The sequence below is a fragment of the Alosa pseudoharengus genome, unplaced genomic scaffold (assembly GCF_046254945.1).
Source record: "Alosa pseudoharengus isolate Yale_2024_CS ecotype anadromous, Long Island Sound unplaced genomic scaffold, YU_APseudo_1.1 YU_APseudo_1.1_scf_9, whole genome shotgun sequence".
Classification (NCBI taxonomy): Eukaryota; Metazoa; Chordata; class Actinopteri; order Clupeiformes; family Clupeidae; genus Alosa; species Alosa pseudoharengus.
This window is the reverse complement of record NW_027468881.1, coordinates 28,162,883-28,177,093: the sequence shown is the minus strand read 5'-3', so window position 1 is coordinate 28,177,093 and position 14,211 is coordinate 28,162,883. Positions and strand designations below refer to the sequence as shown.

Here is a 14,211-nt window from a genome sequence, read left to right as displayed (position 1 = left end):
TCACCCGTTGGACATATACAACGCATTGAAGCGGAAAAAGACAAATCAGACGAAAATAAATGTTTAATTAGGTTGGGGTTTGCTGTTTTACCTAGCAAGTGGGTGATGCCAGTGCAATGGCAGCATATACTGCAATTTTATTCGAATAGGCTGAATAAAATATGTGTTATTGCTTCAGTTTAGATGCAAGTTTACATTTGTGAGTATAGGCTAGTCTTGATGAACACTAACACTACACTACACACTGGACCTGAAATGAACCAAAAGTGACTTATTTTTTAAGAACATAATAGAAGATTCAAGAGGGAAATAAACTAAATCAGTATTTCAAATAAATGTGTGCACAGTAGCCTAGGCTAGGCTATTCATATTGAAAAATGGTCATCCACAGCTGATATCCACCTGACGCCCACCCATATCAATTAAGGTCTAATGCAACAAGTGTTTCTAATGTGAAATACTGTGTTCCTCTGCCATCTCTTGGTCGCAGAAAGTACAGCATAGGCTACTGCATAGCAACAGTAGCCTAAGGCAAGGCATCCTACGGTGTTCCGACCCCTACTGTTGTAGGCCAATTACGTGCAACATGTACAGTGGTAGGTCTGATTTCGATTGGCACATAGCCGAAGATTAGTTATAGGTGGTATGTTATATACAATGTGGGGGTTTCAGTGAGGAAAACAGTAACATTTGTCATATCACAGTGCGTGCTGCGTAATGACACATTATGGCCAGTAGGCAGTCTGCTGCTAGTGGTGACGTTTCAAGTGACATTTTTGTCAGAGGTAGCTTACTGACACATGCCATCCATCCTCAATCCTCATTCAATCGTTCAATCACTCAATAGGCTACTTGGAATAACGCTGAAATAAATCACACTTGTCCATAAACTGGTGTTCTAATTCTACAAATACATTCTACTAATTTGTCAAATACACCTGCTTATAACACTATCTAACCTGATGTAGGCCTACAGTATACAGGAGTCAAATTCGACTGTGAAGCTCATTCTCAGTCAGTCTGAATGAAGATCGCATGAGTGACAATGCCTATCCAGTCAAAATTATTATCTAGTCAAAAACAATAATTGTAGTGATTCCATGACACAGAATCGGCTCTTTTGGAACACCTAAAATGTTAATGCCTTTGCCATTTTACAATTCAAGTCACAATGAACCCAAAATGTTTAGTCATAACCTAACATGCATCAAACTACAGTTGGACTTAAATGGTATATGAGGTTCAGGTACCGAGACAATGGGTAAATGTCTCTCTATCTATAGAATCCTGACACGCCATAGGCTAATGATGAGCGTCAATGCACCTGCGGGAGAAATTTTAGAGTTTCATGTTGTGTAGGCTGGCCCTGGTACACTGCCCCTGTGGACTGTTGATATATTTGAAACATACATTATAATGCCAGTCTTCAGTACACGGTCCCGTGAATGAGTAAATGCACATAAATCAAGAGCAACTCTATTGGAAGGATTGAAAAAGGGGGTTATATACAGCACTGTACCTTTAACATTTGAGCCGATCGTTAAAGGTACAAATATCTCACTGCCGGACCGATTCTCCTCCCCTCTATGGATTATTCAACAAGTTGAGTTCGTGGCCATCCACAGCAGTCGCTTCTACTAGGCACGAATTCATCTTCAGAGATAGCCTAGGCAATCTCGTGTTTTCTACCGGCGAGCGTATTGGTGAAGTTGTATTTGAGGAGCACAGAGAGAAGTGCGGTGACAGAAACATAAAAAGAGGATCGTTACCAGGTGAAGTAGCGTTCCTTGAGCGTCGACGGGGAAGAATACCGGAGCACTCTGGTGAATTTACTTGTCTTCTGCTGAATTACGCAACGGAGAATCTGGGTAGTTTCAGAGGCGCAAGAACGAAACGCACATTATTTTGATATTGTGGATTGAGTGTTCCAATTGTAATGTACACCGATCCATAACAGTTTACTGTAGTTTACCTCCATATAATGTGGGTTTACCATGACTGTATTTGTTGGAGATCATCTCAGTGCTAACGTCCTCGGAGGTAAGGGGTCCTCCAACTCTTTGCTTTCAAACCCATTAATTTGTAATAGCCTACATATATTCGTCATGAGGGTTACCTTTAAATAATTTGTGTAATGAAGACTGTGACCTGTCGCACTCCGGCGAGTCATTTAAATTGCCCTGTGATATGATAATGTTTGAAGTTAGGGGCATGAACAAGAGATAATCTCCCAGTCATTACTGATAGATCAACACAAGTTCGAAACGTGCCTCACCTTTTCATGGTGAACTCATAAACTGTTCAAAGGAGACGCGGAGCAGCTCTAAACATGGTGGTTGAGCGGACACTTCTTGCCGCCAGGCAGGGAGATGTACAAACTCTAAAAGTGCAACTGGCTGAAAAAGTTCTCAATAGCGACGTGAAAGACTTGCTCGGAGCGTCCCCGGTCCACCACGCAGCCCGGGCGGGGAGGCTGACATGCCTACGTTACCTGGTGGAAGAAGCGGGCCTGCCTGGGAACAGTTTAGCAAATAATGGCGCTAGTCCCGCACACGACGCTGCTGCAACGGGCAACCTAGCCTGCTTGCAATGGCTACTTACCCAAGGAGGCTGTCGCGCCACGGTAAGTGTTGTCAACAAATGAACTTTGCTCACTTTTGATTGTATTTTGTGTGCGAGTACCTTCTGTAGTGCTCAGCATATTAAATCAATGTATACAGAGGGTATGGAGTCACTTTGCACTTAAGCACTTTGGTTCAACTTAAATGTGCTATAGAAATAAAGTTGACTTGGCTTGACTTGACCTCACATAGTGAGGTCACAATATCATACACAGAGTATGGTTATCCAGGGAAATTACGGCAGTAAATGTATCCTCTGTACTTAGCCTATGTCGGTAAACTGCTTTCATGGCCTAATCGTTATGTTGTAGAGTCACTCCTAAGCCCATCTGCTTAGGGAGGAGAAACCTGGTCACGGTACTGTAATCTCTGGATAGGTATTCATCTGGAATATTCTTTTTATAGTTTAAGGTTGCCTTACATATCATATCTCGATGTATGAGTAAGTGTCTGAGCAACATGTCTGTGGGGACAGTCTAGCTCATTGTTCCTCTGTCTCCAAAGGACTGATGATGTTGCCATCAAACAGGCATCTGTCCATATATCTAATTTGTATTATGCTACAAACCACAACAAAAGGAACAACCATAATGTGAATGGGATTCCTGACAGCATCTTATATCATTTGTAGGCACTGGTTTCCCAGACTCTCTGCAGACTAGTACAAACAATAAACAAAGAATGGAGTCAGTATAGAACTATGTATGAAGTAGTCTAGATGCAGTCATACATGGCATGAAACCTGTGGTTAGTCATTGGATATGACAGTGCTGTCAGTGTCCACCATGGAGTGTGACAAACAGGACTGAGGGAGTGGTTGTTCATAATCAATGGATTATAATGTAGACAGGATTAGACACACTGACTTCTTTCTTGAACATCTTTATTCCACCACAAGAGTAATATCCCTGCAAACAGCATGGGCAATTACCTAATTGAAAATCTTTCCCTATAGCTTCCCAGAATTGTAAAGATATATCAGTAATGTGTGCACCACCATTGTATTTACTGGTGTAGATAAGAGCCTTTCTTATCAGGAAAGGCGTTGAGTGTGACCTCATGCTGCCTAGTCTTGACACAATCTTGTGTTGTTACAATACCACATACCACAGTACTTCAATGAGGAAAGGGGTGTTAGAGAGAACCCTCTAAAAATGCTTGCTGTAGTCTCCATTCAGACAAAACTGCCCCTAAAACGCTGGCCTGGGTCAGGCAGGGTTAAACCAGCTGATCTGTTTTGCGCTCAGATACTGGGTGTACTGTGGTATACTGGTACAACACTCAGTTCTCATGGAGCCTGTAAGTAGATTAATGTGAAGCAGTGTTGTTGTAGCCTTGTTTATGTTGTCTAGAGCCTACTTCAAACAGCAGTTCCTGTGATGTGGCGTGAAATCGTTTGTGTCTTTGCCTGAGCTTTGTTTGAGATGGAGGGCAAGGCCATTAGCCAATTTGTTTCCTCTTCTGCTCCCCCATAGCGTACTCCTAGTCAGATCGGGGGTTTGGTACTCCCAGGATTTGCCGTACCTTTGGATTATGTCTGCTTGAGTCAATGGCACGTCGTCGTGCCATGGGAACCCTAGCTTTCCCATGAATTCCCCTGTTTAGTGTTCTGTAGTGGGCTACTCCGAGGCTTAATCCATTAATCCACATGAAATATGACCCACTCACTGCGCAGGCTGATTCCCAACACAAACATATAGTGAAATGTGCGCATTGTGTCCGGTTGGGTTGGAGCCCACTGTGCACCTGTAGCTTTTCACTCAGGTGTTTTTGTGCGTGCTGTAGTGCCATGGAGGTGGTGTTGCCCATTGGGGGTGGGGGTGGGGGGGGTGGGGGGTCCAGCAGTGCTCAGGTGTGGCTACCTGGCGCAGCAGCGCGTGGGTTTCTCTCAGCGTGTGAGTGTGAGTGTGAGTGCCAGTGCTACGCTGAGGCTTTGCATGATGCAAGCTCCCAGATATAGCTTCCAAGGAAAGACGATTAGAGCATATGAAGAATGATGCAGCTATATAGGCCACTCAGCTGACCGCATGGGAAACGCAATGTCATGCACTTCGTTTGCCAAAAGGTCAACATTTAAGAATAGTTTGCAAAATGGCATCATTGTGTTGGCTTCAATCGATAAACAAATCAGCATTGTTGGGATTCAGATCAGTCATATTCAGCCATCTCTAATGGTAATTCTTTATCCTCTAAAACTAGAGGAATGTCATTGAGTGAAACTGACATTGTGAAATTATGACTTTTTAAGTAAATATACAGAATCAATGTAAATGTTCTTCATAATTTGTGTCAATGTAAAATATATATCCTGCAAATATGTAGGTATCCCTCTCACATAACCTGACAAATGTAGGTTTAGGCTTAGATAGAGGTAAGATATGTTTTTCATACTTATACTATACTATACTATACTATACTATACTATACTATACTATACTATACTATATATTGTATACTGCCATATACTGTATAGCCTACTGTGCAAAAGTCTTGGACATATGACTCAGTGTTGTCCATTACCAGTCCAAATGACCTTCACTCCTGAATGTTAATTACACATAGAGATATTTAAAGCATTCAGCTTCCTCTTCCTCTTGTAAAATCAACAAATGAACAAATAGGCAAATTAATTGTGATACGGATCATAGGATCTGTTTTGCTTTGTTCCCGAGACGCTGAGAGAGAAGATTCTAGAAGCAGGAGAAAGTGATCTCTTAGTCATTCAGTGGTCTGGAGAAGGAGAAAGGCCGAGAGATGCATGAGTGATTTTTGTGATCATTCTAGCCTCCCCATTAATGATTCACTCACATTACATTATAGTAATTGCTACATTATGGCAGGTATTTTGCCACACATTCCAGGTAAATGGATTCTCCATTAAGTCAAAATAAATAATGATCATCAGAAGATTATGTCATTTCAAAAGCATGCTCAGAAGTTGGAGAAGGTTTTTCCTTGACTGATGTCTTTTAGAATTTTAAATGAAGCTCTAGCATATGTTATTGAATGAAATAAATCCCCAAATAAAGAAATGTTGCTCAGTATGCGATATTAGTTTTTAGTGCATTATTCATGCAGCGGCCTTCTCTGCTAGTGTGTGGTTGGTGGTGAGCAACCAGAGCCATGTGAGACCTCGGTGAGAAATTGGAACTCTGTGATGCTTGTCAGCCAGTCAGTTCAGCTATGTCGCCTCCGTGACTTTATGCTCTGAAATAAAATGGAAAAAGCAGAGCCTGCCATGTAATGAGACCGCTCTCTTTCCTTTCCCTGTGTCCATTATGGTCAATTATCTTCAGCATCCGAGTGGAGAGGCTGAATGGACAGTGCACATGGCAGCTTACAGGCTTTGTACCCACTCTGCGTTTGATTTCTTAGGACTATCGGCATGACATTTTGAGTAGGCTTCTGTGGGATCATAAATAATGCAACAGAGATAAGGATTTGTTGTTGGTGCTGTAACTAGTATATTAATGAGGAGCTAGTAGTAGGCTGGAATAGCATGATTTGTATTTCCTGTGCTGAAGCAGTCGATTATAGTATCAGAGGCTCTCTTCCAATCTTTGGACCAGGAAGATGTACAGTATTTGGAGGACTGCATAGCTTACCGGATAGACATTATTCTGTTGTAGATGTGGTTATGGAATTGCATAGTAGCAAAACTGTCATTGGGCAATTTTTCTATATCACAATAGTTATGTTGTTCTCATAAGCCCCTCCAACAAGCAATATAATTGTAGTACTTCTATTTGTATATTCATTTATTTAATTTTTTTAAATCTTAAGTGATTTACATGCTAGGCGCAATAAAGCAAATCCCAGACTAAAGATAAAACACAATTAGTATTCCATTAAAGCATCATTCAGTTTATAACACATTAAAGGAATAAGCAATTTAACATAGAGTTTGTGATTCTAGGGAAAGGCTGGTGACATTGAGCTCAACAGCCAATGAAATCTCACAGATATGATGAAAATGTGTCAGGTGTGTAGATGATATCTTTACTCCTAGCTCCACTCCTCTGGTCATCACTAATATACCAGACAGATTCCTCAACCTGTGCTGTGCCACTAATCTCAATGTGCTCGTCTTCTCTTCAGGACAAAGACTGCTCAGGAGCCACGGTTCTCCACCTCGCCTCCCGCTTCAGCCACCACGAGATCACAGACTGGCTGCTGAGGAGTGGTGAGGGTGACCCCAACCTGTGCACAGAGTCCGGCGCATTTCCTGTGCACTACGCTGCTGCCAAGGGTGACCTCCCCTCCCTTCGACTGCTACTGGGCCACAGCCCAAAGTAAGGATGCCCTTTATCTCCTCACTGACACTTTGCCACTGTCATGTTTATTATGTGCATTGTGTGATGCTTGCGCATCAGCAGTGTCTTTGGATAATGGTTGAAGTTTGTCAAAATCTACTGCTGTGTTGGCAGCTGTTGTCTTGTTAGTGGGTGAAAGTGGTTAACTTGTGTTTACAGGTGGTTAGCAAGTGGTTACAAGGGTGTCGGGTGTAGTTTAATTGCATTGACCTTTCCATCCCAAAAAGTGTACATAGATCCTACTGTTCTCATGCCACAGGACCAGCCTGGTAGCAGCAGGTGGGAGAACTTTCAGCAGAGTGCTGACCGCAGGCAGGGAGCTTATCTTCATCTGTTTAACCTTCTCATTAGACGGATCCATTTCCGATGCCGCTACCATCCCTTTTTTCCTGGACGCTTTGGCCTGTCTTTTAATCTCTTAAGTCAGTCGCTGTTTTTCAAGTGGAGTCAGAGAAAGGGTATCTTGCATATCCTTATGTTAGTGCAAGAGAAATGGAATGATGCATCTTTCCCCCTTGAAGATTTATTCTTGTTTTATGTGTGTTTTCAAGGAGTAGAAGTGGTTCAAAGAATATTACACATACTGTACACACAGAACTAAAATGCATTTATTCATTCATTCATTCAAAACAAGTTTAGTGTCAAAATCATGCTTCTTTATCCCAAAATGAACAGAAGCTTGATATAGTTATAGAGAATTGGTCTCCAAAATCACAGTTTTGACCTAAATATTTATTTTGACAAGGCAAAGCATATATTGCAACTCTCTGGTGATCAGAGAGTGCAGTAATCTGAGGTGCGGGCGTTGCCATGAGCATTTAAAGAGTGGTGCATTTGAATGTTTCCTCTAAGATGCTCCTATCTTCCTGGAGACGTGCCAAGTAAGGATTACCTTGGAGAGTGAGTTGTGCCAGGGCACTTGACACTTGTGTAGTTGGCAACATGGGGAGCAGCTCCTGTGCCTTAAGCCTTAGCCACCCCTGCACTGTGACCCTTTTATGTGGTCACAAGATCCCTGGGGAGAAACACAACGCTACCCTGCACCATGGGTGGTAGAGCTAGTGTGAGCGACGCACAGCGCTCCTCTGAAAGTGGTCTCGTGCAAGTGACACCACAGTTACTGAGGGCGCAACACTTCAGTAAATAGATAGCTACTTCCATTTGCAATGCAACACAATGAACATTATTGACTCAAGGGCTCATGTTTATTGATCCATCGTTAATGTGACTTTACAATAACTAGGCTACTACACTTTATAGTAATTGTATCCAGAAATCTTAATCTTTGTATCAATGTTTATCTTTCAATAACGTGTTATGTTTATCTTGACTTCACATGACCGTTGTACTGTCAAAATGAATGAAACTTACAAAAAGCCTTCCTTATAACATTAAAACGACATACTGTCTCTTCAAGTTAGACTCTCCATTATCATCTGTACATACACAATATGAAATTGTTCTGTTTGGCTGACACGTTTAGTCTTCTGATTCTTTACATTCTTCACATAAAAGCAGTGGGTAGCAACTATGAAGTGCATAGTGTGGGCTGCTTGTCTTGATAAATAGCATGGTAGCTGTGCCAACAGTGTCAAATATTGAGTCTTAATATTCAGCCTTTTTAGCTGATTAAGCCAAACCCTGAATGTAGAGCTTGCAATATATTTTATCTGCAAGGCTATATACAATAGCTAATCATTTAGTTAATTTCTCATTTCAATTGCTTAGCTTGTGTTGTCGTTCCTTAACTAGTGTGTTGGGTAAAGACACAGTAGAATTACTTGTGGAATTATTAAGAATTATTGTAACTTTGATATGAAAGCCCAGCTAATCAGCAGAACACCAGAGAGACCTGTTGCAAAGAGCTAGCTGATAACAAACACACTGACACACACACAGCACTGTTATTACTGTCACATAAACATGGTCATCTCATACAAAGCTGTAATCTCCAGCAATGTGTCAGAGGCTCCCACTGGTGCTGCTGTCAGCGTAGTAATTTAGTCACAAAGGACGATGTTTACATTAGATTGGTATGGGACGATGTTTACATTAGATTGGTATGGGAGTCTCATAGTCTCAGGAGGATGCCTGTGTATTGTCTCTCTCTGGATGTGGATGACCTTTCATCATTGTACTGAACTGGTACTTCACTGCAATGGTCGGATAGCCATATCCGGTGTTCCACATTTAAACCCCAAAGGTCACTGTCAGCATCAGCAGTCGACGGCCATAAAGTTATAAAGAGGTCGGAGAGGTGGCCATATCACCCAATGTGGTTTTCAGGCAATTTAATGGGATAGCCTTTGCACTTCAATTTGCACTGAAGATCCGCTCCAGATGCCATAAAGCTATCGTGGAGCGTTAATGTTTAACTGTTATGTCAGCAGCTTCTGTAGTAAGATGATGTCAAAATGATTTGCTCAGCTGGAGCAAAGCCAGCACCAGAGAAAAAGCCGGCTTCAGTCCACTGGCCATTCTGTTGCTGTTGCTCCTGAAGCCTCATGCTTTAGGCTTAGGCTGTGGACCAACTTGTGACAACTCGTGTGTGTGTGTGTGTGTGTGTGTGTGTGTGTGTGTGTGTGTGTGTGTGTGTGTGTGTGTGTGTGTGTGTGTGTGTGTGTGTGTGTGTCGTATGTGTGTGTGTGTTTGAGTATTTGTATGTATCCTCTGAAACTTTAATCAGGAAGAGAGTGCTGGCCATGCCTGATAGCACAACCCCATTCAGCCACCAGCTTTGTGTACCCTGGTTGCCGTAGCTACCCCAAACATCTAACTAATGACAATCCAATAGGAGAAAGGAACCCATCTGAATAGCGGCGGTTGCTTTCTAGTAGTCGGGTGTTGGGTTTGTTTAGATGCGGCACTCTTTGCAGGAAAGAGATAAGATAGTTCCAGCGAGGCCACCATCTCCTAAGCAGAGTTATGGTTTCATGTGTTGGCAGATAGATGTGTCTGAGTGTGTGTGGCTATTAGCTGCTGCACATTCAAATGGATCTCTGTGACAAGTGTGATGTGGATCTGTCAGTAGACATTCAATGGTCTGTGATTTAATAAGTGTTATAAAAAAGGTCAAATGCCTATCACCCCTGTGAGCCTTTTTGAATGTCTAATCTTACCTTAAACTGTCAGTAATAACCAAAAGCTTAATCTAAAACAAATATTTAAATGCTTTAGACTAGCATTTTAATTTATTGTCTGAAATTAGGTGATTTTTTTGGGTTAAAAGGATAGCTATAATTGTATATAAAGTCTTTATACATTACATTCCAACGAAACACGTTTTTTTTTTTTACACTTTGTGTGTTAAAGTGATTTGCCCAGTTGTAATTTTGAGGCCAAGCTCTTTCAACAGGCGGCCATGCCAGAGGCTTTTATAATATTCCACATCCTTGCCAGACCCCCAGCTGAGCTTTTCAGCATAGTATCAGTGTCCTAACAGGAAGGCTTGGATTGGATGTGACAGATGTAGATTGATTTACACACATTAGGGAGACAATTTATGTGGCTTAATTGTATGAGGGTATTGTTCACACACACACACACACACACACACACACACACACACACACACACACACACACACACATGTAGGCACACACAGACTGATAAATGAAATGTAGTCATGAGCACATATGCACACACACACACACACGCGCGCGCGCGCTCACACACAGACACACACACACACACACACACACACACACACACACACACACACACACACACACACACACGTACACACTGTAGACATGTTGACCAATGTAGACACAGCATGGACTCTTGCAGATAATAGCTGTGCACAAAGACAAAGAATGAATCAAGCATGCATTTAGTAGTTGTCAAAGCCCCAGTGACAGTGAGAGAGAGAGAGAGAAAGAAAGAAAGAAAAAAAAGAAAGAACGCAAGAGAGAAAAAAATGTTATGCAATCAATTAGTGCAGATTAAGAGCTTTTTCTCCTCGGTCTGATAACCATGTTTAGGGGAGAGGGGAGGTAGGCTGCTAAAGGCTAGAATTCCCGGCATGTTAGCCATTCAGCCATTCAGGCTTCCACACCTCACTACCACTGCTCTCTCACTCTCTCTCTCTCTCCCTCTCTCAATTTCAGTTCAATTTGATTACGTAAAAAAGCTTTATTGGCATGACCATTCATAAAGACAATGCTGCCAAAGAATACAATATACATGTATGTCTAGAAAACATCAGAACATAAAATAACATGCAATCATACAACAATATGCGTGATTATAAACACACACACACACACACACACACACACACACACACACACACACACACACACACTAACAGACATCTCTCTCTCTCCCTCTGTGCTGAGAAGCAGCATGGAGGCTCAGGTGGGAGGCCGGGACAGGTGTGTTCCTGGGAGCTTGTGCCAGGTGAAGCAGGCACAGGTGTCTCAGCAGGCAGCAGAGCCTCTTCCTCTCTCTCTCACCCTCTCTGTCTCTACCTTTCTTTCGGTTCAGCTGCCAAAGGGACTCACGTTTGACCTTTCCAATTGAACTTTTAGCAATATGGGTCAATGAAAAAAGAGGGTGGAGTTATTTCCACTGCATACCACTGTTGGACAGCTAGTTATTAACAGAAGATGAATCAATATAGAGCATACACAGGTGTATATCATAGCTGCTGTTAATAGTGGTTAGTTAGTTAGTTGAAATGATTTGTTACACAGTGAGGTGAAGAGACTGAGAGGGAGAGGGAGAACTAGTTTGAAATAGGCTTTTCTTTCTGGTATCTGGTAGTTTCCCTTCATAAGATAAGACACTAGCGCATATAGCGCCTAGCTGCTTTGGTGTTTGTGTCCCAGCAGAAGGCTTCCTCAGGGCTCAGGTGTAGGGGGAGGGTTGGGGGAAGGGAGTGACATATGGCCGGGCTCTGGGACCACAACAACACACCGCCACAGCAGAGACAGCAAGTAAGGAGAGATAAGCAAAAGCCCTTCTCTCTCTCTCTCTCTCTCTCTCTCTCTCTCTCTCTCTCTCTCTCTCTCTCTCTCTCTCTATCTCTCACTCTCTTGCCCGGCTGAGTAGTCACAGCGCTTAGGGAGACCTGAGCCAAGCCTTTCCAAGCATCTTCAAGCCAAGTTTCTTTCTAAGGACCTAGTTTGTGTGTGTGTGTGTGTGTGTGTGTGTGTGTGTGTGTGTGTGTGTGTGTGTGTGTGTGTGTGTGTGTGTGTGTGTGTGTGTGTGTGTGTGTGTGTTGTAGTGGGGTCGGGGGGTTCGGAAAGGCTCCCTCACCATTCTGTCCTCACCTCTATGTGACTCGGCCGTCGCCGTGGAGGGTGATGTTTTGTCCAGGCCCTGAATAATTTACACAGGAAGGGCCGTTGAGAGCTCAATGAGCCTCTATCGGACCGCGAAGCTATTTGCTAGACCACATCTATTACATTACTAATAATTAAGCTAACAGCTACCCGGGTTAGTGAGAACACAGCTGAGGAGCAGCACATGATGTGCGAATTCATTTTACCCATTCATTTATTTATTTACTGATTCAATTAGGTCATGTTTGGAGAGGAAAAAAATATTTGCATACTTTTATTTTTTTGAAGTTTGCTAGAATTTTTTGTTAATAAAGTAGAATGAATGATTAGATGGCGTGTGTGTGTGTGCGTGTGCGTGTGTACTCATATCTCTTTGCTTGTATGTATGTGTGTGTGTGTGTGTGTGTGTGCACACATGCATATGTGTGTGTATTCATATGTCTATGTGTGTGTGTGTGTGTGTGTGTGTGTGTGTGTGTGTGTGTGTGTGTGTGTGTGTGTGTGTGTGTTTGTACGTTGGCTCCCTGTGCTCCTGTGTCGCAGGTGAGTGGCCAGCTTGTTGGGTTTCGCTCATGAATGATTCATGTGTCTGCTCACATCCTGATGGCGGTGCCACTCATTAAGGGTCCTTCCTGTCTAAAATATTCATCCTTTTGCTTTTATCCAAAACTTATGCCATATCTATAGAGCGACATCATCACTTATCATCAATATATCCAGCACATCACTGTGTACTATGTATTTTGCATCAGTTGGGTTTTATGTTTCATTGAGGAATGGTCTTGTAGTAGCCCACGTAGCGAGGCTCTCAACATAATTAATGATGTTTACATTGCACTTTAACTCTTTGAACTCCTTTTAACCCAATGAGGTAAGGAAAACCAGGAAGGAGCTGGCAGGGAATGTAAAAGGAAGTAGATACAGTGGGGTAGTGTAAGTTGTAGTAGGCTAGGTGACAGTTGATGACTCCACACACACACACACACACACACACACACACACACACACACACACACACACACACACACACATGCCTCCCTATGCCTTTGTCGTCGTATCCACTTGTTAGTGCTGAGTGTGATTGGAACCACTGGAGCGGTAATCCTCTTAAGCGACTCCCCGCTAACTTGTCAGTCATTGTCCAAATAAAGCTGCGCCTTATGGGATTTGGAGTGAGGAAGGGGGGTGTGTGTGGGGGGGAGGTTGCTGCTCACTCCCTGACCTCCCGTGGTGACGCTGGGCTAGGATCTGGGGCAGAGGTATTAGCCTCCCTGGCCTGGCCGCTGCCCTGCGCCACAGGGGCCTGCCACTAGCTCTCTCTCTCATGCCGGCTCACAGGACACCCACAAGGCCTATCATCTGTCCAGATTTCCTTCTGTCCCAACACCTCAAAGTATTTATGCTGTTCTTGAATGCTAACTGATTGCTAAATGGTGTAGTTCCTTCTGTTTCAAGAAAGAAGTAAGAATTTAATAGAACACTAACTGTAGGTGGAGAATGAGTTCTATGGATAATCCAATCGGATCAAGATGGATACTCTGTAGTCTTTTGAGTGCTATTCATTGGCTTGATGCTTGGGAACAAAGATGATTTTGAAATATGGCTTCAAGGGACGGAAAGCTGAGCTTTCACAATGCAGCAACAATGCAGCAATGCAGCAAGAGAAAACAGTGTCCTGAAAGCCTACAACTGTCCAGTCATCACAGCTGATGAGCTGTCCATTCCAACACAGTAATACGGAGATAGTTTTGTAACCAGATATGAGTTGTAACCAATGAGTTGTAACCAATCATTATTGATGATTATTATCAATATTGATCATCATCATATTGATCATCATTATTGATCATCATTATTGATGATTATTACACAGCTATTCATAATGCTATTGAATGCTCCATTCACTTGAATGGGCCTTCCCAACGTTCGGAGGTCTGATCATTTTGTATAACAAACCGTTGCTATGTATAACAGACCGCTGTCAAGGAA

The 14,211-nt window shown here is 42.7% G+C and overlaps 1 protein-coding gene across 1 annotated transcript in view; it reads left to right on the top strand.

Moving 5' to 3' along the window:
• Positions 1-2,329: 2,329 nt before the first annotated feature.
• The window catches only part of espn (espin), a 50,862-nt gene continuing 38,980 nt past the window's right edge, over positions 2,330-14,211 (top strand). Inside the window, exons 1-2 of the mRNA XM_076275981.1 lie at positions 2,330-2,623; positions 6,720-6,913. Of these exons, the coding sequence (XP_076132096.1) occupies positions 2,330-2,623; positions 6,720-6,913 (488 nt within the window). The remainder of the gene's footprint in view (positions 2,624-6,719; positions 6,914-14,211) is intronic.